The 24585-nt window shown below is 34.4% G+C and overlaps 1 protein-coding gene across 3 annotated transcripts in view; it reads left to right on the top strand.

Moving 5' to 3' along the window:
- The first annotated feature begins 2609 nt into the window (after nucleotides 1-2609).
- Hgf (hepatocyte growth factor) overlaps nucleotides 2610-24585 on the top strand; it is a 91405-nt gene continuing 69429 nt past the window's right edge. Inside the window, exons 1-6 of one of the 3 annotated variants that reach the window (XM_015488414.2) lie at nucleotides 2610-2764; nucleotides 2985-3146; nucleotides 9879-10044; nucleotides 15229-15341; nucleotides 17027-17141; nucleotides 22266-22408. In XM_015488414.2, the coding sequence (XP_015343900.1) occupies nucleotides 3059-3146; nucleotides 9879-10044; nucleotides 15229-15341; nucleotides 17027-17141; nucleotides 22266-22408 (625 nt within the window). In that variant the 5' untranslated portion in view covers nucleotides 2610-2764; nucleotides 2985-3058. Of the gene's footprint in view, nucleotides 2765-2880; nucleotides 3147-9878; nucleotides 10045-15228; nucleotides 15342-17026; nucleotides 17142-22265; nucleotides 22409-24585 lie in introns of those variants that run through there. The other 2 variants (XM_015488415.2, XM_048786231.1) reach the window with 2 other exon arrangements.

Here is a 24585-nt window from a genome sequence, read left to right as displayed (position 1 = left end):
TGGCAATCCTGGCAATATTTCTGGTATTGTCCAGGTGAGTAAAACTTAATTATCACCGATGGAGGACTCAACCCTGTCTTTTCTAGACTATTGGAATAATTTGTTTGGCATCTCTTATTGGTGGAAGGACCTTCTCATGACTTGTTTTTAAATCATCCTAGCTAGTATTTCATATGTTGCCTTGCCCGTTGTCCCCCAGTACTACTTGACAATTGTTATTCCCCAGCTCCTATAAGGAATATAGCACACTGATCAATAGATGACTCCTCCTTCTACTATGGACCCTTGGACCATCCTCACTCACCTGGCAGAAAGCAAGGACTTTGGGTTTCCTTCCCCTAAATGCTGCACCTTTCATCAGGAATCAGCCATAATTAGTCACAGTCAATTAATCTTAAAGAGTTTAGGGGTTCTTGTCCTCAAGAGGGAAATGTTAAGTAGATTAGTTAGCCATGAACAGTTAGGTAGAGGGAGATATTAAGCCCATGCATCAAGAAAAATCCAAGAGCCATAAAACTGAAACAGCAGGGATCATTATCTAAACAGGAAAGCATTTGGGAATGAGAGCTGAATGCCCAACCTTCCCCAAGATGTGGAGAATTATAACCCCTTGAAGAAAGTATTAATTAAATCCCAGGGACTCTAACTGAAACACATAAGCATCAGAGAAGTAGGGTCTGGTATGTCAAGATCTCCCTCACAACCTGTTTCCAGAACAATGTTCCCATCCTCTCTTGTGACCAAGTACCTGGAAACTTCCCTTATGGTAAAACTATGTCACAACTACCCAATCACCCCGACGATCAGCATATTGAGACCCTCAAAAGGCAAGTTTGCTGAGGGCCATCCAAAGGGTAATAAACCCATTAAGGGGAAAAGAGAAATTGAAGCAAGAACAAGGGACTCAGGTTCCTTAAAATCTCCAACCCTGTGTGCACACCGTCCTTTCTTGGAGGTGGTCTGTGCATACCCCATGCTGTATGTTACCTTCACTTCTCATTCTATTAAACTTTTGCTTACAACTCTGTGTTTTGTTTGAATTCTTTTCAGTAGAGTCACAAGAACCATTACCCAAGGACTAGGTGGTTAGCCTGGCAGACATCCAACCATGAAACAATTTGACAGAGTCTTTTTAAAAACCATTTTATTAGAGTATTATAGTCATACATAGTAGTTGGGTTCATTTTTTTACAAAATGGTACATACATGTATTCGGATAAAGGCAAAAATGAAAAAGAAATAGGTGAGCACTAGGAAAAGGTAGTATAAAATGGACTCCTCAAAAGGAATTCTCTTATTCCTTCCCTTCCCTAAATATCCCATCTCAGAAATGTATGCAAGTATCAGGCAGGTCTTTTTCTTTTTCTTTCCCTTTCTTTCATTTTTTCATTCTTTATTTTTACTTTGCTTTTTACTCTATTTCTTTCTTTCCTCTCTTTCTTCTTCCCTCTTTTCCTTCCTTCCTGCTTCTTACTCTTTTGCTTTCTCTGGAAGTGGGGGTGGGGAGGCTGCATGTGGAGGGGAGAAAAGGCTATTCTGTGACTGACATTGATTTTGCCAACTATGACTTCTGTACAGCTGTGCTGGGCTCTGGAGTCATTCCCACATTTTTCTTCACTTTCCCTTCCTGTCTTACAGTGGTGCTGGTTCTTATGGGTATCCATCTCGGAGATACACAGAGGCAACGACTCCTCAAAATCCATTAGAGATAAAGAAGTTGTTGCCTACTGTAATCAGAGCATCCCCCCTCAAATTGTAAAGAAAAAAAAATCTTCTGAATAAAATGAGAAGTCCAGACAATGATCTCATCAAAATGTGATACTTATGAATCCCCTCCACCCCCATGCAAGCTTGTACCTCAACTTTAGGAAGCTGGTGGGTGTGTGCAGAACAGAGCTAGAGAAAAGAAATATAAAATACATTTATTATTCAGGAATTAAAATAGATTGAGAAATTTCCAGTTAAAGTTATTTTTAGAAAATGCATGCATATTGATGTGTGTGTGTGTGTGTATATATATATATATATATATATATATATATATATATATATATATGTTATATGGATGTACATATATACAAGGACATATTGCCAAAGGAATATTTACCTGTCAGAGATAAGCAATTGACAATGACTCTCTCTTAGACATTTTAATAGGAACCATCACAAGTAAATCAGACAAGTTATTTTGGGTATATTTGTGGTGATTTGGGAGTTTGGCACAATGTCTGAAAAAGATTGCCTGCCCTGAGCCCATCAGACAAGGTGATTCTCACACTAGACAATCTGAGACCTTCAGTTGTTTTTTTTATTTATTTTTGTCTCACAAAACCACACCCTTTTCTTACCTAACCCCTCTCTACCTAGGCTGAAAGTGCCAGGGTTCTGCTCCTTCCCCTCCCTCCCACCTCTCTCCCAGTCTTTAAAACCCCAGGGAACCGGTGTGATTTGAACCAGTCTGTGATTTGAATCCCTAGATTGCCCCAGCAGTGAAACTAGACAGATTAGGAGCTGGGGCACATTTGGCAGAAAAGCAGCTCTTTGCTTTCTTCTTATGCTGCTTCCCCTTCCTCTTTTCCCAAATAGATATGTAAACACATGTATTTTCCTGTTTAAATTGAGCGAATTGGTCCTCTGCCTGTGCCTTGATTTAACTATTGGGTTGAGTCTTGCTCCTCCCTTCCCTACTCGGATAGGAGCCACTAGGATCTGGAGCCTGAGCTTCCAAATTGGAGCTGGCCTCAGGCCAGGTGACCTTTTCTTTGTAAGTTTCTTTCTTAACGGGGGGAGTGGTGGGGGGTGGGATCTGTTGGGTGTTGTGGTGGGGGGAGTGAGGAAGGGAGGGGCTGGAAGAGAGTAAAGGGCTGTTGTTAAACAGTTTCTTACCGTAAGAGGGAGTTCAGACCTAGATCTTTCCAGTTAATCACACAACAAACTTAGCTCATCGCAATAAAAAGCAGCTCAGAGCCGACTGGCTCTTTTAGGCACTGACTGCGAACAGGATTCTTTCACCGGGGCATCTCCTCCAGTGGGACCCACCAGCGCGTCCCGCAGCACCATGTGGGTGACCAAACTTCTGCCAGTCCTGCTGCTGCAGCACGTCCTCCTACATCTCCTTCTGCTTCCCATCGCCATCCCCTATGCAGGTTAGTTTTTTTTTTTTTCTTATTATAATTATTATTTTAACTCTTGTCTTGCTAGCCTTCCCCTTTTCTTCTAACACACACTCTCTCTATTCCCAGCATCCTGGCTTAACTCAGTGTGTGGTATGGGTTTTCCAAACCTCTCATTATGCTTTCTTTTGACATTCTTTTTCTGTTTGAAAAGCATTTAAAATGACAATTAACATCCCCAGAGCACCCCTTCTTCCCCCTACCCCCACCAACCCAGCTTCATCTCATTTAGCCTAACAGTTGTGAATTATGGGATAAGAACGAAGTACTAAGACTGGCTGAAACTTTGTTGGTTTGGACAAATTAAAAAAGCTGAAGAGTCTGGTCCTAAGAGGGGAGAGGACTGGTCAGTCCAACAGAGACTCAGTTTTTTCCAGAGGACAATTTTCCAAGACAATTCACTACCCCACATCATCTAGTCAAGATGCAGAGCCAAATTATGACGTTATACAGGTTTTCCTTTAGAGCAGACAAATTAAACTCAGATTATATGCATGTTATAAAAATGAAAGAGAAAGCCTCTCTTCTAAGTTCTCATTCTTTCTGGGCATGGAATGCCTTCCCCCTGAAACTGCAGTGCCTGGGAGGCAAAAACTGTGTGTGACTTAGATCAAAGATGCAGTATTGCTCCTTTCAGGCTCCTACTTTCTTCCTTGGATTTGCAGGTTGCTCAGGAGTTGCTTGGGCATTCAGAGTGCCTGGAAGTTTAGAGATCTCATTTTATGGTGTGGGAAGTTTTCTCTTGTTATCAGGACAAGAGGAAACATCTGTATTTGGTGTATTATCATTGTGGTGACTGGGGTGCCAACAGTAGAAGGCAGTGAACGTCCAGGGTAGGCACAGGGGAATAAAAGACTGGAACGCATGCCCAGATGGCAGACATGGCTTTGTACAATGCAAAACAGAACTGGCTGAATCTCTTGAGATAAGTAAAGTATGGAATTTATCAGACTTCTGATCTCCTTTCTGAGATAATACAATGGTTGAAAACTTCAAGAATTTGCTAAGTGATAAGAAAAATTATTTAGCCTACCTGGCTTTCTTCTATTTGGGGAAGTGGCCCTTTTGGAAAATGAAACTGTTTGGAGCAGGTCAATTTATAGTCATGTAGGTAAGATCTGTGAGGAGGTGAGAAAGAAATTCATGCACATCAAGCAGTTTATCATTCTTGAGATGTGTCATGTTAAAATACATTCATATAAGTCATTACTAGTTTAGGGGATGTTGAGCAAAAGTTGAAATCATGGCTAGTGTTTTTGATGGTTTTCCCTTTAAAAGATTATAATTTGTTGTGCTGAAGTAGAATCAAATTTACCTGAAATCATCTGTGTTAATGCAAGGAGAGCACAGTGTGGAAAACCCAAACAGTAGATTAACCATAGACAATGTCTATTTGTTTTTGGCATGCATTACGAAGTTTTGGCAGGAGATATACATTTGTAATTATATTTCACTTTGGCTAATGTTGAAATGACTGTGTTTCCTGACTATAGGGAGAAAGCAGCCCAAGTGTATGCTGGCAGGCAAGGAGAGGCCAGTTGAGAATTACAGATATATGTTATGAATAATTCCTGAAGTGGATAATGCTAAAATTATACTCAAAAGAGGGCCCGCCATTTTTGGGTGGCAAATTTAATTTGATAGTTAAAAAAAAAAATGGCTTCCACAATGAAAACTGGGTAGTCTTCTTACAGCGTATAAAGCTTGTTCTTTTTTAATGTATTTTAAAATTGAACATGTAGAGTTGTTGTTACTTATTTTTGTTTTCATTGTACTTTTTCATGTATTATATCAAATTAGCACACTGTTAGAAAAGAAGTGGGTACTGTAAGTTCACAACAATGATGAACAGAATGCATCATGGAGATGCTTTCTTGAAAAGTTTCTTAGGTTCAATATGGTTGATCCAAGTGATCCTTATTGGAGTCATTGGAGATTGAATTACCTTCTCTTCATTTCTACTTACACTGGAAACAAACATCCAATCTTCTGTAACAAAAGAAGCATTAAATGTGTACCTAATGTCCAAGAGTCTTTGGGTAACATAAAGATAAACAAATGGGGAAGGGACCTATATTTTTTAAGCAACTGTTATAGAACAAGTTCTAAAGTATATTTTATTTAGTTCTAATAAGATTGGCATTATTGGATTTATTTTACATGGAAAAATTGAAGTTTAAATACCTTAATTGTCTTAATATCTTCATTAGTTAAGAGACAGAGATCAGATTCCACCAAGTCTATGTGAATGAAATGTGTAATTATTTTTCTTTTACTTATATTGAAGCCAGAAGCAGTAAAATCAAATGAAATGTACTTCTAAAATATCGTTTGGCTAAGATAGGTTAAAAAAAAAAACCCTCTGTTTAGAAATGCTATTATACTATCATTGAGAGTTCATTCCTAGCTTAGTGAATCAAAGCAGGGTTAGGAGGTATATGGTATCCAAAAGTATGAAAAATGAGTGGTACCCTGGTGAGTACCTATGCTAGGAGGACAAAAGTGGCTAAAAGTGTAGAGGTGAGAAAATATCACCGTTGCCCCAGAAAGACCTTCACATGGAAAGTCACAGTAGGCATTTGGGAATCTGAGGGGGAGTCTGGCCTGTGACTGGAACAGTGAGATGAGATAGAATGAAAAGCCTACAGGCTACAACATGTGGTCTCTATAGTGAATATTGTGGGCAGCAGGTGAAAGTTTTGCATTGACAAGATGCTTGACTGAAGTCCTACTTCAGTGTGGTTACTTCAGTTGCTATGTGGACAGAGTTGTAGGCAGAAGTGGACAGTGACATCAGAGACTAGGATGGGGTTTCTATATCAATGAAACCCTGAACAAGGAAGGAGATGGAGAGAAATATTAAGGAGGCGTGTCAAGCCCCATTGATCACTTCATTTTATAAATCTCCATGGAAGAGATTATAATATTGCTTCTCAAAAAGCTACATTTGGTTTAAATCTGACCAATCTCCTTTTGTCATCCTTATTTGTGATTTGGTTACCTTTTCTAAAGAAGGGGAGATGATTGTTGATTCGTGACTTCTGAGCCCTGATTCTAACAGTGGAGATGGGAACTTTTATTTGTGATTCTCATCTCCAGCCACAATCCTTTCTTTCCATTAATTCTCATTATACTTTCATCTTAACATCTTGCCACTTCAAACTGTTAATCACTAATCATGGAGGTAGGTTTCTCAGAATATGTGGAGCCAAATTCCTTCTTCTCTTCACACCCTGCAAATCCTTTCCTTGCACGATTTTCCTTTGAAGTCAATGGTTAGTCCATATAGAGGAAAATATATGAGGTACTGAGAGAAATGAGTGTGAAACCCTGGGACCAGAGGGAGAAATGTGTCTTTCTTCAAGCACCTTGATACTTTTGACCCCGCTTTCTGTTTGTAGGTTTTCACTAGCATCCTAATGATTTCAGATCTAAAATAGGGACTTTAGGTTCTTCAGGAAATATAGCTTACAGAATATTTTCCCATACTGGGAGAAGTTTTTAAAAAAAAGAGTTATGATTTAAAATACAGGAAAGCATGACAAATTTGCAGTGATCTCTTACCCTTTGATTTCAATTCAATATTTTGTTTATAAACTTCAACTAACAGTCACACACAAAAATAATAGGAAAAAATCTGATCCAAAGATATTTTTGAGTTTCTTCCCAAATGAAGCTTGGCTTTTAACTGTTTTTGGTAAAACAAGCATCAGTTGTTAATACATATGGAAGGCAAAGTTGCAACTATTTTCAGCAAAGAAATTTTATTTTCAGATGCTGTTTTCCAATGACTTATGTTTTGAATTTTCTCTTATTGAATAAGTGATTGATTTTATAGATACGTGGGTTGTCTGATATACAACTAGCTTGAACTTTATATTTTTTGTACTTAGTTACTGACCTAGAGTAAATGACTTATAAGGCAAAGTTTATATGCCAGGAGGAGTCAGTAGTGAGGAGGGAGGCTTGGTATCTGGTTCTGACTGTCCCTGCTGAGCTTTATAGCCCCAGATCAGCTTTTTACTTCTATTTATGATCTAATAAATGAAAATTATAGATTGGTTTGTTTTTCAGAATACTTTTTGATCTTTAGCCATGGAAAACTGACCAGTAAGCAAGAATAGAGTATTTTATGTGATACAGCAGTAAGACCTTTCAATAGGGAAGCTGAGGATCTGTAGAATTAAATAAAACCAAGAAATTCACAGTGACCCCCTTTCTTCAAAATAGTCCTCATTTCTTATGTTCATATTGCATGGTATTAAGAAAGCAAACCAGACCCTTGATCAGGAGTTCTATTTTAAATGATAATTACTAAACTATATTAGGAATTTCATTTTGTCTTAGACTTTTTAAATGTATTTTTAAGCTCTTCTCTTACACTTTGACATGTTTAATAAATACATTATAAATACATTATACATCAGGAAAAATTAGTTTTATATTTTTAGTCAATGGAATTCATTTGAGAAATATATATCGATTTTCCATCTTGGTGAACAGTGTTTTTAGTAGATTTTTCTCCATCAACCAACTAGTATTTATTTCTGGGAAATATTCAGCCTTGCAAAGGAAATCAAATTATTATGCTATGAACTATTTCAGATCACCAAAGAAATAGTGATGTAAGATCAAAGGAAGTGAAAAGTCTAAATGGAAAAACTTATCTCCGATTAACATGGTCTGTGACAGAAACCAAACTTTGAAAAAGAATTATGTCTTCTTTGTTTAACAGAATAGCCTTTTATTCTCTGATGTCAGAAATTAAAGGATAAAATTTCTTTATTTTTTTTCCTTTTTTGATGCTAGGAGATGCAACTTCAAAAACAAAACTAAAAATTTGCATATGCACATGGTTTTATCAAATTTATAAATTTATTTCCAAATATTTATTTAATGAGTATAGCTTAAATAATTCATTTTCATTCACTATTAATATATTTTTCATTTTGTAAATTAATTGGTACATTAATGGTTCAGGTAGTTAAATCATTTGGCCAGAATTATCATCTCTCTGCCAATGTTATACAAGGCATTTGGCCCCATTTTCATTAAATAGCATTGATAGATCATTTGGTTGATTGAATTTTTATGTTAAAATATCTTTTAACCTATATCTATTGTACCATAGCCCAATAGCCATTCTATCTTAAAGGGCAAAGAAAAGCAAAAAATAAAAATAAAAAGAAGAAAAAGAAAAATGAAAGTATCCTTATAGGAATTACATCAGTGTTTAGGAGATTGTTTTAAAGTTTTACAGAGAACCAGAAATTTAAAATACTTTATGCTTTCTCTATTTATTGTGGGCTTCAGGTTAAGAGAGACTTTAATAAATAGCATCTGCATGTTTAGTAAACCAACTAGAGCCAGTTGTTTCTGGCAAACTCAGGATGTGATGCCATTCTTGGTACCTCACTCTGCTAGCCAGATTTCCAAATTTTCTACACAGAGTATTTCACCATTTTTTTTTGACACATTTGTACCACATAAAGATCAGGAATACATGTCCTGTTCTACCATCCAAGTTTCTTCTGAATTGATAGCTGTGAACCAAATCTTCAGTGTTTACAAATCATATTTCCGCAGACATTATTGACAATTCTTAGATAAAGATGGCATGGCGAGTAGTTCAGAGTTGTAATTCTGAAGGCGGGCAGCTGGCTTTTCAATCTGAGATCTTCTAAGTGCGTCAATTAATTTTTCCCTGGTTGTTGGTTTCTTTGCTTTGAAAATGAAGGCATCATTACTGCCTTTGTTATAAGGATGTTCAAGAGATTGACAGGCAAAGGGGCCCAATCATGTTCATACCTGTTATATGACAGCTGTAATCTATAAAATATTTTGATCCATATTATAAAGATGATGATCATTATTAGACTTGGGAAAACCAAGAATAAAGCAATACGTTTTTGAACTATTAAGTTATCCATAAGATTAAGACTAGAGGATGTTTTGGTTCTGTTTTTCAGGTTTTTAGTAGGAGGGTTCATGTTATCTTAGGGTTTTATATTTTCATGAAGAAAAATGATATTGCTACATTAAAGGATGAAGTTTTACATACATTTGATTTACAGCATTTGGCTTGATCTCAAGACAAACAGTTCAGTGATAGTAAGAGATAATGCCCTAAAGCACAGAAAACATTTATGTTGTAAATGAGAAGAGAGGGCTAAAATATGAAAAGTATGAAACAATTTCAAAAGCAGATCAGAAGAATTTGTCCACTGTGTTTTTTAGTGAAAAGTTTCTCACTTTGAATTGTCTTACTGATTAACACTCAATTCACAGAAGAACCAATTTTAGAAAGAAAATGGAAAATTTAATTATGAAGCATGGCATGGTATGGTCTTTGCACAGATGCTTGCTTGCATGCTGGTGGGAGAATATAACTTCTTTAGGGTGAACTGCATCCTAATTACTTAACAACTGTTTCCATAGGGTTATTTATTTATTTATTTTTAGCATGAACTGTATTCTTATTTTGAAATGCATCCTTCACTTGAAAGAAATGTAGATCCGTGACTCCATATGACAAGTAGTCTTCTCTTGCTCTTAACTATTCCCTAACTCACTCCACCCCCCAGTCCTGGAGATCTAGTATGTTACTGAATAAAATTGCTATAGGTAATCTTTAAGCACTTGTTTTTCTATATAAGCCTTACAAGGATTTCTCCTATATTTATTTTTTATTTTTTGAATTAATAGAGGGACAGAAGAAAAGAAGAAATACACTCCATGAATTCAAAAAGTCAGCTAAGACAACTCTAATCAAAGAAGACCCATTACTGAAGATTAAAACCAAAAAAATGAATACTCCAGACCAATGTGCCAATAGATGTATTAGGAATAAAGGACTTCCATTCACTTGCAAGTAAGTTTTTGAATTTCCTTCTTAAGATACTTCCCCAAATATTGTGTACACATAAATGTATATACATTGTAACTGTGTTTTACTTTTTTTTTTCTCTCTCTCTTTTTTTTGTATTCAAAATATGTACTTTGCCCATTAAAATAAATTGAATTCTAGATTTACCTCATTATAATAGAAAATGTATCTTTCAGTTGAGGGAGGTATGGCTTGAGTGAAAGAGTACAAAAACCACCTTCTAAAATCCAGTGTCCTTGATTTTTGATTTTTTTTCTTTTGTTTTCTCATCTTATGCACAATCTAACTAAAATCAAATTAAATTGACTTTTATCTCTCCAACATTTAAAAAATATTCTATTAAGAATAAACCATTTCTTTTCCCTTGCAAAAGAAGTGAAGAAAATTGGGCAACAGCCAAAATTTACTGCAACTTATACAGTTGTCTTCAGGGATTTAAATAAAAGGTGTTGAGTGAGTTAGATAAAAAACTAGAGGGATTGGTGTCAGCAGCAGAGCCTGTTTAAAAGAAGTTAGGGGATAGTGATGATGAAGTCTCACATGAAAAATGATTGAGCATTTCAAGGAGGCTGGAGGGGACTGAACTAGACAGTTTCTTATCTTTTACCAGTCTCCATGTGACCTCATAGGGAAGAATTCTTACTGTTTTGCCAGTGATCCCAGTGGATAAGACATAGCTTGGGGCCAGAATGGTGATGATTTCATCTCAATAGTCTTCCAAACTGCCAGGAGGAGGTGTATTTCCTTATTCTTCTTTGTAAAAATTCTCTCTTTTCATTTATTTCTCTTCTTTCATTCCCAATTTTATCTCCTTTTAAAAACAGGATTGTGTGTAAAATTCTGAAATTTTTAACCCTAGCTTATTACATTTGAATAGTGACACCGAATGTGTGAACACAGGGTTTAGCAATATGTCATGACAAGAAGTACTACTTTTATCTTGTCAGTCTTCGAGGAATGAACATTATAGACCTGCAGGCATAGGGCATTGTTTCAATCAGCTTTTTCCATACTGTGACCAAAAAAATGTGTCAAGAACAACAGAGAGGAGGGAAAGTTTATTTTGGCTCATGGTTTCAGAGTTGATCAGTCCATGGTTGGCCAACTCCATAACTCTGGACCCGAGGTGAGGCAAAACATATTGGGGGAAGAGCATGGTGGAGGAAAGCAGTTCAAGACATGGCAACAAGGAAGGAAACAGAGTGGGGGAGGATGGGGGAGGGAGCTCACTGCTTACCAGGGGCAAAATATAAACCCCAAGGGCATAATCTAAATGACCTATCTCTTCCAGCCATACATTATTTGCCTAGAGTTATAGCCCAGTTAATCCAGATCAGTGGATTAATCTCCCTTCTTGCATTGTCTCACACATGATCTTCAGGGGAAGGCCTCATATCTAAACCAAAACATGGCCAAAGAATGTCTTCAACAGATTTAGACATAAGAAGGACTATCTCTTTTCTTTTTCTATAGCCAAGCTATTACTTTCAGGGAAATATTTCCTGGCAAAGGGAGTGAGAATTGACTTTGCTTGTACGATTATTTTGCTACAATTAACACAATTATTTAATTCTGTTTCATTCCCCGTCTTTTATATAAAGCCTTGAGACTGTTAGAAATAAATTAGGAAAAATTACTTTCAGTCAACATCTCAGCTCTGTAGATTTATCTAGATGTTCTTTTGGCAATTGAATAGGTTGGCATTGTATTTTCTTCCTCAGGGTTCGAAAAGGATAACTGTATTTCATGGTTGATTTTTAACTATAAATCTGAAAACATATTCTCCTTGGTCTAAAAGTAACAAAAGTATCGCTAACACTGAATATTCACATTCATCATTCTTACTTTGTTTTATTTAGTAGAGGCTAAGATGATTTTGCTGCTTTGAAAATGTCACGTTGGCCTTATTAATAAATACTCTAATATCTCATTTATATAAAGTTTGAGATTTTCTTATCAAATTCTTGTTGAGTTATATTTTATATTCAAATATATGTTGACCTATGCAGAAAACCACATGTAATATTGCGTACGTACAGACAAGGTTCTTCTGCCCATTAATGGTAAAATTTTCACATGTCACTAAATACAGCAGTTATTTAGAATTGAAAGGACATATTGAAATTTGGTTCTTTTTAAAATTTATTCTTTAGTTGGACACAATATATTTATTTATTTATTTTTATGTGGTGCTGAGGATTGAACCTAGGGCCTCACACATGCTAGGCGAGCACTCTACTGCTGAGCCACAACCCCAGCCCATTGGTTCTTTTTTTTTTGCCAAGAAAAAAATTGCCATTTATTAAGATTCAACAAAGCATTGTACTGTTGAAAGCAACTTTCAGTGCATGTTCTTCAACAACCACATTCTATGAGGAAAAACATTAAGAGCCACAAACTTGTTTTTTAATCTCAGAGTTACAGACATCTTAAATTCAAAATAAAAGGTCAAAAAAAAAAAAAAAAGGAAAAATAAATCCCCAACAAAACCCCCAAATAAACAGATTCTTTCTTCCATTCCCCAAATTTAAAACATTGGGAGTTTTCTCTACGACTCAGGGCTAAATGGCAGCACGGGAGCTGTATGACTGAGTGCTCACGCACACACACGCACACACACGCGCACGTATATTTGATATGCATATCAAATATGTAGGATGCATGTACTGGCAACGCGATGCTCACTCTGAGGAGGGGTCGTCAGCTAGATGCACTACTAAGCTTGAGGGAAGTTCTGAACCTAGGTTGTGCATAGTTCATGATCCTCTGTAAAACCAGCTTTTGTTGATCTGCAATCTTGCAGGACTTTTTTTTTTTCTATTTTTTTAATTTTGTTTTTTTTGTTTTGATAAAACCATTAAAAAGCTAATTAAAAAAAAAATGTAATGCACAGGTTTCCTGATCGAGCAGGCAGGGAGCACAATGTCCATAGACTTTTTAAAAACATACTGGAGGGTATGTTATTATACCATTGTCTTTCTTCCTTGCAAAACAATCAAAACATTGATCATTTTTAAAACATAAAGCAATTTTTAATATATAAAGCACTCTTCAAACATCTATTTCTTTTGAGTCCATTATTTGGTAAATATGTAACTGCTACACATTAGAGATTAGGTATTTTTCATCTTTGTGGTTTTTTTCTTTTTTCTTTTTTTCTTTCTTTTTTAAAATTTTTATCATTTTTTTTTTTAATAACATCTTCAGTGCTAGGAGTTGGGTTTAAAAATACATGAAATGGTGTGGAGCTGCCCTCGGGAGCCCTGGCTTTCCTGAGAGCGCGTCCGGCACGTGCAAGACAGTGACCACAGCGCCTAGTCACCTCGACGAAGGGGCGAGGCCAGTCGACAGAGTCCACGACGACGGTTGAAGGGGGACGACCTTTTTTTCTCCTTCAGACTTTAAAATAAAAATTTTAAAAAGGAATTTAAAAAAAGAAAAAAGAAAGAAAGAAAAAAAAAAAGACTTCGGTCGTAAAGAACCCTATTTTCAGAATGCAGACGCGCTACTTCAGAGCTCTGGGATTGGACAGTGCCATTGGTTCTTAATGAATCAAAAAAATCCTGTTTCCAGAGTTGTCATAGGACTAAAAAGTGATGAAAACCACACTACTTGGAAAACATCAAGAAAGTTGTGTAAAGTGAGGCAGAGGTATAGAACATTCTCAAACACTATTACCTCTTGAGCAGGAATCAACAGTGTTGATGTTATAGGAACTGCGTTCCTCTTTGCTAGGTAGAAAGATGACAGAATGCCTGGTTCTAAGCTCTCCAGAAAATAGCTCTCCAAATTCATGAACTGACTTAAGAAAACAGGAGTCTTTTTTCTTCTAGCCATGACTGCCTGGTAATGAAGTTGCCCTCCAGACATAAAACGACTAGAAAATAGAAAAAAGTCATTTTTTAAAACAATATGGTAATCTAAATAAAGCTCAGATTAAAAACTCTTAAAATAATATTTGAAAGAAAATACAACCATGTAATTGACAGTCTCAAACACTCCATATGGATGTGTAAAACAACGTTTTAAAATGCTATTCTTAGAGAATATATTGTTATAACGGAATGAGAGAAAGGTTTAATGAGATTAGCAACTGAAAACTCTGAACTCTGTACCAATACTTTTCATTCATTAATTCCTCCTTCCTTCCTTCCTTCCTCCCTTCCTTCCTTCCTTCCTTCCTTCCTTCCTTCCTTCCTTCCTTTCTTTCTTTTTCTTTTTGGTTCCTTTTAAATATACATTACTGTAGAGTGTATTTTGACTTATTATACATACATAGAGTATAACTTATTCTAATTAGGATCCCAGCATTTACCCACTTTCCTAATAAAAAGTACTTTTTTTTTTTAGCAATTTTGGGGGTATTTATCATTTTGTTTTAGATAAAAATTTTATGAACCAGAACAGCAAAATCTAGTATGATTCTTAGCTATGGTTATGTAGGAGTGACACGTTTTAGCAATTTTCCTTAAGATGATACATCAAAAGCATATTCTCTAACACTTACATTTTTTTTATTAAAATGCCTATGCAAGAAAACTTATTTAGGAAATAGTGATTTGAGCAAACAAAATTATCCTCATAGCAAGATTTTTATAGCCTTCAATAATCTCTAGTATATCATGACTCACCAAGAAGGGATATTATATGTGAAAAATCTTAAACATTTGATTTCAGAACATTCTTTCCTAGGAGAATCTCCAGAAGTGGTCATTTGTCTAATGCACCTTAGGAAATACATTTAAAAATCTATTTAGTACAATTACAAACTTTGGAACCTCATTCCGATATCTCAAATAATTTGTATGTAACTGCAAATAAAATCTAACCTGGTGGGTATTTAATAAAAAGTCTTCACAGATAACCAGGTAGTTGTGTTACATATTGACATTGCTGGTTTAAGCTCTTATTTTTCTACAAGTAATTTGGAATAACATGAGAACATTGCAAATAGCATTTGATTTGATATAAAATCCATACCTACAAAACATTTTTTTTTCCTCATCTGGCATCAAAATGGTCAGTTTGAAATTACTTATGATTTTATTATGAGTATACAGTAATGCCTCTGTTTTTATATATTGTCCTCCTTGGTAAACCATATGCTGTTCTTTCAAAATTATATAAATAGTAGTATTCCTTCTTTTCATTCAGATATTTTTTTTTCAGGGCTTTTGTTTTTGATAAAACAAGGAAACGATGCCTCTGGTTGCCTTTCAATAGCATGTCAAGTGGAGTAAAAAAAGAGTTCGGCCATGAGTTTGACCTCTATGAAAACAAAGGTAACTGACATTTTCCTAAATATTTCATAATGAAATAAAATATGAAATAACACATCTGTCACTTCCTGTCTCCCTGCTTTTCCCCACTGATGTTTCCATTATATGATAATATGTTATTGCAGTTAATTCATCCATTAAGCCTGATGAAAGGAGTACCCTATTTTTAGAATATTTCCCCAATTTTCTATAAACTAGATGTCCTCCTTCCTCTTTGGCGTTTTTGAAGGGGCATCTTTTAGAACTGGTATTCTTCCTATTCTCCTATTTTAGAAAGTATCTCCTTATCTTATTAGATTAAGTACCCTGTATTGTGTTGAATTTTTAGCTTATAGACTTTTAATTTTAAGAACTTTGGATATCTAATCTATTATAGTGAATTGATAAGAAATAAAATATGGAGATTCTGGACAAATAAATTGGATCTATACCTAATCATATAGTTTAAAAAAATTTTTAAAGAGGGTATAATTAATATGTACCAATAAAAAATGGTTTAAAGTATTTTTCTATTTTTTTAAGTTGTAGATGGATACAATATCTTTATTTTATTTATTTAGATATGGTGCTGAGGATTGAACCAGTGCCTCATAATTCCGAGGCAAGGGCTCTGCCAATGAGCCACAATCTCAGCCAGGTTTAAAACATTTTTAAAAAGGGATTTAGACTGTATTATTTGTTAATTTCTCTCTTCTGGTGGTCTGATATTGAACTCACAATATATTTACATTGTTCAAAAGCAGAATTATGTAAATTAAATCATAAAATATTAAATAAATATCAATTTACAAATCAAATCTCCCATCATAGAAAACAATAATTATGGATTATACACATGAAAATAACTTTTATTTTAAAATTAGTGTTTTCAAAAAAACATGATGTGTCCTATTAAATTTGGTTATTTGATACTATATATAGATTTTTTGTGTTGATGGGTTAATGTTTAACTAAAATTAAAAGGAAATTGATGGTAGAAAATAAGGTAATCTTTCTACATATTCTAATAATTCTGCAAATCCACAAACAACTCATAATCTAACCTAAGAGCATTCTAATTCATTCTTTCTTTTAGTTTGTTAACAGCTATAGTACTATTATTTGATAGAAATATGCAGCTTCTTAAAATTCAGCTTTCTTGTAATTTAGCAGCTTAAATATTGGAGAAAATATGAAAAATAGTAATCAAACTAATATAATTATCATATATATATATATCACACAATTTTACCTAGTTAAAAAAAGAAATTAATTTTGTTATCTTAAACTTCTGAATTCAAAACAAAGTTTAAGAATCAATTTTTATTTTTAATATTTTCTTTAGACTATGCACATGAGCAAACCACAATGGCCTGGCTACTTGAGAATATAGACTATTATTCTGTGTTAAGTATAAAGATTGATCTCTGTGGTTATCTATGTTTAATATACTCACAAAATTAAAGCTTCTCAATAGTCTTCCTGTTTGTTTTAGATTATTCTGAAATATGTTATTTTGAAGATAGTAGAAGCTTTAGGAAAAACATGTCTGTGTTATTTGAAATAGTTGAACAGAGTTAATTTCTTACAGATTTAAATGGAATTTTATTTTTTTTCTTTAATAAATACAGCATACAAAAACCCACACAATATTAATAAGGTTAAAAAAAGACACATTTTTACAACATTTTCTTTTGCTTCTTCAATAGACTACATTAGGAACTGCATCATTGGTAAAGGAGGCAGCTACAAGGGAACAGTGTCTATCACCAAGAGTGGCATCAAGTGCCAGCCCTGGAATTCCATGATACCCCACGAACACAGGTAAGAACAGCATGAAGAAAAGAGGATGTGGCCTCTGTCTTTTGCCTATTAACAATCTCACATTAGTCCATGTGAATGATTTTACAGTTCTATGAAAACTTGGTCAACATTGCTGAATTGTAAGAAATCAAGGCTTATGACTGATATTTACCAAAAGAATAACAAAGTTATATTAAAATGTGGCCTGCATTTTCTTACTTTAATGCTTAAATTTATTAATCTTGATGTTTGTGAACAAATAGTGAAAATATACGTTATGAGGAAAAAAGATTTTTCCTCTTTTTGCCTTTGAGAAAACACTATGTAGCTAAAGGGTTGATAGTGATAAATCAAAGTGTATCAGACTCGGACCTTATGTAGGCTAAGGGTACTTTAACGTTGGTGGATTCCAACTTTGCACATTAAAATCACCTATTGCAAGCCCTTGAAGAATCTTACCATGTGGAGAAACATAGCAGTTAAATCAATCCCTTGGGGGAATGGGATACCAGTGTGTTTTTGGCAGCTCCCCAGATGATTCCAAAGCACAACCAAAGCTGAGAAGCACAGCTAATAACTCATACCTCAGAATTACTCCCTTCACTATTGTCTAAAAAAGGATAAAGAAAATTGGAAATTAAATGTCTACACTGAAGAGAATTGTGTTTATTATAATTGATGAGTACTATTTAAAGACTGGTAAACATAATATTCATAGGCTCATTAGATTTAATCATTGTGGAGGAAAAATATATGTATTTAATACCTACCAGAGAACTAAATATAGACATGGTTTTACAAATGTATTTCACAAATAATTTTAACTGGAAATGAAGTTGTTTTGAAACAACTCTCCTCTGGTTAGTAAATACATTGGATGATTCAGTTTCCAGTGGCAAGTGCCTTGCTGAGCAGTTTACTGGTGTATCTCACACAGTCATGCAAACATTGTAGTGGGTTTTAGTTCTATTTAATATACATGGTGACACTGTAGCATAAAGAACCTTAGTGTATTTCTGTAAATAGTAAATAGTATAGTGATAAGCCCAATCAGTATCACTATGTAACCTGTGCTTGTAACAACTCTAGGGCACAAAATACTTGGCTTATCAGTAGGACACAGTCTGTGACACATTGTTGCAATACTAATGATGACTTGGCCTTGATGGATACACTTTTGATTTTATTCTGCTTTTTATTAGCATACGTTTATGATATGGTTGATTTTGCTTTAGTAAACAGAGATTAGTTATTTGTCCCACATATAAAGAAAGAGTTCTTTCTCAATAGGACAAAACCCTGATCTTGCCTAGTTTACACCACCTAGTTCAGTGTCCAAGCTGAACCAGTTGACAGTATTTTAATAATAGAACATCCAAATACAATTTTATTTTATTTTATTTTTTGGTGCTGGTGATTGAACCCAGGGCCTTGGGCTGGCAAGGCAAGCATTTTACCAACTGAGCTATATCCCCAGCCCCATTTTAATAATAGAAAACTATTTTTTCAAGTTAGTTTGTAACAGTTACATGGAAATATCTTGGAAACTATCTTTATGTTACAAAATGAGCAGTATAATTGACTTTTTCTTAAGGATCTGCATAATGAAGAAGACATTTTATTTAAATAGGTAGATCAAAGTGTTTCACAAACACAGAAATAGCATTTGAAATCAATCCTACCTTAGTCCAAGAGAGTGCATTGAACTGACATAGCAGAGGTCTTATTTCAATCCAAATTCTCTATGATTGTGATTCTTTGCTAGAGGAGTAAATGCGAAATGTATCTCTCTGGGAACTGGCTTCAAGTCTAATCAGCTATTTACCAAAGAACATTTCCTTGTGGTATAGAAGTTTATGGCTGAGGGGATATTGTATTATTAATCAAATTATTTTTGTATCCAATGGGAGCAACATTTAATTTTAATCAATTAGCAGCTTATGGAATATCTGCTTGATAGCTTAATGCTTTTAAGTGTTAACTAAACACCAATTTTACGGGAAATAGAAAAAGAACTATGTTTGTGTCTGAAGGAGTGATTTACTGTTGACTCCCTAAATTGAAATATTTTACAAGTGGCTTAATGAAAAGATGATGATAGATGATGAAATTAGTATATAGAAGCTTAACCAGAAAATCAGGTGACCTGATATCTACATCTATATCCTTCATTAACCATCCAGCATTCATTAAGGAAGCAGATGATGGAATTGATAAAGTTTCCTCTGAGCATAGTTTATATTAAAGAAAAGAAAGGGAGGCTAGCACCCAGAAGACCTAGTATATATTTCAAAATATATTTGGATATAACCCAATTTCAAATATTTCTTCTCTCCTAAAGCCTTGCTAACAGCAAGGACAGAGTACTAAAAATAGTACGTGTGTGACGAAAAGCTTATTACAGAGCCTACAGACCGGCACAGACCTTGTGTGAAATAGGCTTTTGTAAATATTTGTCACAAGAACACTCACAGGTGAAAAGGCAGGGCCAGCCTTCATCCCTTGACCATTTATGGGATGCTGAGGAAAGTCAGGCTAACCGTCTTGGGACACAAAAGAAAACCAGTTTGGGTAAAAGGTCAAATATACCAAAGAATGAAGAAAAGAGATGCCCCACACTGTTTTTTAACCTCAATGTTCTAAAGAGGCATCTGATATGGATTGATTCAGAATTGTGGCAAGAAGCCCAACTTTTCACTTTATGAAGTCTTTTGGGAAAACTTTATTCAAATTTTGACCATATCTTGTTTTAATTTCTACTTTATCTATCTCTCTTCCTTTCTTCTTTTTTTTTTCCTCCATTAAATTATTGATTGACACATTCACTACTTAATAACTTCTCTTTGGCTTTGCAAATCCACTAGAAAGATGTATATGTATTTCTCTCTCTCTCTCTCTCTCTCTGTGTGTGTGTGTGTGTGTGTGTGCGTGCATGCATGGATTTAAAAATTCTCTTTAAGACTGTGGATATTGAATACGTGTGTATTGAATGTGTGCTAAAGCCACTAAACTTAATTTTAAAAGGACAGAAAAATGCAACATATAGTAATTTTGCTCGTCCCATTTATCCTTTAAATGAAGAAATTAAAACAATAGATAAATTGTTTAAGGACCATGTCATACACTAGTCAGGTGAAATATATGAGGCAACAATATGGTTTTGTGATATAACTACTTATTCTTACCACTCTACTTTTTATATATTATAGAGTTTTGGTAGAATTTTCATAAGTAAGTTTGACTTCATGAATATAAGAAAGCAAAAGTCAGTTTTGATTGTCAAAAAATGAGTATTATATAAATTTTCTATGACAATTTGAGGATAGGCCAAAAAAATGAAAGAAAATAATTTCAGGGTGTCACAAACAAGAAAAGATAGACTAAAAAATATTCTGGAATGATGGAGCTAAGACAATAAAAAAAGTTTTTTTTAATTAATAACTGTTAGAAACCACTGTGAAATTATGATGAGCTTTAATTATGACCTAATGTTTTATTTTTATTTTTGCACACTTACAATGTTAGTGAAGTAAGGCTATAAACTATCTAAAGACACTTTGGAGTTGCATAGTGTTTATAATATTTAATTTGGTTCATTGAAAATGTTGACTCAATGATAAGTCTCTTAGAATAGGCTATTTCTTTTTGAGCACTAATTTATATTTTCAGAGGACTTGACTCTGGTGTATGTACATTCATGTCTAAATAAAAGAATTTTATTGCAAAACATCGCTTGGTACCTGACCTAGGCCTGCATACATTCTGTGTCATAACATTAAAAAATGCTTTTTTTCTTTTTGATTGACATATAATGTCTGTGTGTTTATGAGATGAAACATGATGATGCATGTATATATTGGCTAATAACCAGCCAAAGGTAATTAGCATATCCATTTCATAATTAGAACTTTCACTGAGTAGGGAACACATTTGAATCATATTTATTGAGAGATTGAAATCCTTGGACTTTAAGTACATGTAGAATTCTGAGATTCTGAGATCAGCAAAGCAGAAATATTTTTTTTTTTTTAGCAAATACACAATAGAAAGGTGAAAATGAGAGATGATTTTCAAAAAAAGCTTTTTACTGGTATAATCTACAGATGTATATTCCTTTATTAATGATTTTTCTGTGCAGCCTAGCAGACAAATGTATCATCATTGAGTCCAATTCCATGAGTAATACAAAAAAGAATATATAGGCTTTGGCCTGTTCTGATGTGTTGGAATACTTTATGCTGGTAACAAAACTATCACAAAGGCACTAGAAATTTTAGGTGAAGGTAATGTACTGAAGTTACAGCACCCAATGGCTTACTATTAGAAGTTATATCTGGGAACAACAAGTCCCAGTTATAATCAATACTATAAAATTTTTTGAAGAGAATAAGCAATTGTGTTCTTTATTATGACATCATAGTGACTACAAGGTTGAATGTGCTTAATCATAGGCTGCATTTCTCAACTATCAATTACTCCATCATCCTTTGAACATCTTAAAACAACCACATAAAGTTATAGGATATGTTTGTACTCAGTGTGTATATAGTAAAACTAACAGGCTGGGAGAGGTTGCCTTTCTTGCTGGGTGTCACAGTTAGTAAGAGAAAGAGCTGACATTAGAGCCCAGATTGGATTCAGTTTTGTATTCTTTGTTCATATTATTTCATCAATCTGTTTCTCAATTGTATAGAAGGGGGTGCTAGTCCTCAAAAGAAAAGCAGTGATCAGACAGCTAAGGACCTTGCATAAGCAGGGTAATGGTGAGATGTCGAAGTTGATTGCAGTGATTTCCCAGTTCTCTCTTTAGTGGCCTTGCCCAAGCACTTGCTGTCTTCCATTGGAGCTTTGGAATTGTATTTTTATGATACACCAATTACATGCTTGAGTATTTGCAGTTTAGAAAATCCAGATACTAATAATTCTTGATGTTGAATATGGAAGTTCGGTAAGGTAAACTTTAATAAAATTCAAGTATTTTATGAATATATGGAAATGACAGAATTTAAGATATATGAAAGTATACATAAGAGACTTAAGGGTTTCTTTACTTTCAGAAAAATCTTACTATTAATTCATAAAATTAATAGGCCAAACATAAAGTTGCATGCTCTTATACTGTAATGATTATCATTTTAAAACTAGCTTTTTGCCTTCGAGCTATCGGGGTAAAGACCTACAGGAAAACTACTGTCGAAATCCTCGAGGGGAAGAAGGGGGACCATGGTGTTTCACAAGCAATCCAGAGGTACGCTACGAAGTCTGTGACATTCCTCAGTGTTCAGAAGGTAAATGAACCTGAATGCCGTGTGGGGACTCTATTCCCCTGTGTAGAACTGTAACTCACATTAAAGCTTAATAGGAGCAAATCAATTACAAATAAACATCTTGTTCATTCAAATGCAACCATAGATAATTATTTGAGCATTCTTACACAATGTTTTACAATCTGATGATTACCAGATTACTGCACAATAATGGAGCAAGCTATCCACTTGAATTTAAATGTCAGCCTGAGATATCCCTTTGGGGAAAAGTTAAAAGTGGGCTTACTTACCTGCTGTCTTAAGCTCACCTACCTCCAACTCTGCTTTCATGGATCACCTGAAAGGAGCTGAATGAAATTAGCTCTTTAGCAGTAATGGTAGGTCTGTTCATCCAGCACGTGCTTCTGTCTAGATTTGGTCAAAGCTGCTCTGATGTGGTATATCCAAGGTCTGTGTACCCAGAAGAGAATATAACAGGGGCTCAGTGGAATGGAAGTTTGAAACCCTTGTGTACATTCATTTAATGAAAATGTGACTAGAACCAAATTGGACACAGACTGGGACTGAGTGCCACTCAGAATAGTATCTGAAGAGATGGAAGCAGTGGGCCCCAAATTTTCTTGAAGTCAGGTACCCTAAACCCATGTCTATATATTTTTTTAACCAAATTCTCACAGCATAAAGAGTACTATTTTTACAATTTCAGTGGAAAATTGAGTGGACTGACAAGATGGAATAATAACCATTTCAGCATTGTATGTGGTTTCAGTTTTCTTAGTCATTTGGCTACCGAATAGCTGGGTTTTTCAACTCTGTCAAAAATCTATAATTCTCCAAATCCAAATGAGATATGGATAAATTATTTTAAAAGTTCATTAGGATTTTGAAGTCCTAGGGGAGGGGAAGGGACTGCTGGAATACTGACCAATTTTTATAATAAGATATTTTACCTGTTTATTAACCAAATATTTTTTTGAAAATATATCCTCCATGAGTATCCTTTTATATTAGGTTTATATATATATATCAAATAACAAGTAAAGGACATTGTTAGCTAATTGTCACAGAGAAGGCAAATGTGTTTTTTGTTATTAGTTAATTTATAATCCTTGACTTCATGTGGTGGAGCCAGTTTCATCTGTTTGTAAATTCTTACTTTTTATTCCATGTCATATTCTGTTCTATATAACTTCTTCATTGTTTTCTTTTCTTTTAAAAATAATAAACTTATCTGTGATAACATTATGAACAAGTCTGTTTTGTATGAATAAGTTGTAATTAATATTTGTCTTAAATTTGCACATGGAAGAAAAAAAAATCCTGTTTTAGGGGAATCTCCACTATCACAGAGATTGAAAAATCATTGGCAAGGAGTTTTGTTTATTTATCTAAATTTTTTTTGACCTGTTAAAGTGTTTTCAAAGGTAGGTCATTTGATCAAATTTTATACAGTTTAGCATGTATGTTACCTGCCTAGTCCTGTGGGAATGAGATTTTCAACCCCTGGTTGATAAGAAAAACCTTTATCAGAATACACTGATATAGATCTTGATGAATAGGCGATGGAGAATAAAAGTGTTATAAAATAAGTAATTTTTAAACTCCTATTTTCAGTTATCCTTATTAGAATGTAATTCTGTAATATCCTTTAATAATTTGAGGTCATCCAACCTTCCAAGAAAGGGCATTGCTCCTCTGTATTAAAGGTACATGACATTTTCAGTCACCCCCGCACTAACGGTTGCAGATATGCTCTTTCTGGAAACAATTAGAGGTCTGACAATGGAATAGCCTTCTTTCAGGGGAAATGAAGGCTATTCACCTGCCCTGTAGGCTAAACATATTTCAGGGAATGTGAACTGAATCAGATATAAAATTCAAGCTTAAATTAAGCAATGTGTTAGTAGTATTTTAATGAAGAGGATTCAAAATAAGCAGCATTGTCAAAACCAAGAGAAAAAGAGCTATTTATAAAATGATTAAAAAAAATAGAAAAAAGAATGCAGATGTGATGTAAACGTCTACTAAATACATATATGATGGAGAAATCTCACAATCTGAAATGCTTAAATAGTATAATGGGTGGTCCATTTCTATCTATGGATATTAACTTATTAACTGGCAAGTACTAAAGGTTATGAATTAGGTAGTAATCCTCATTTTCTATATTTAAAATTACAGAGGAAAAAAATGGTAGT

Source organism: Marmota marmota, unplaced genomic scaffold, assembly GCF_001458135.2.
Source record: "Marmota marmota marmota unplaced genomic scaffold, marMar, whole genome shotgun sequence".
NCBI lineage: Eukaryota > Metazoa > Chordata > Mammalia > Rodentia > Sciuridae > Marmota > Marmota marmota.
The sequence above is the reverse complement of the archived record's forward strand: the minus strand, read 5'-3'. Positions and strand labels throughout refer to the sequence as shown.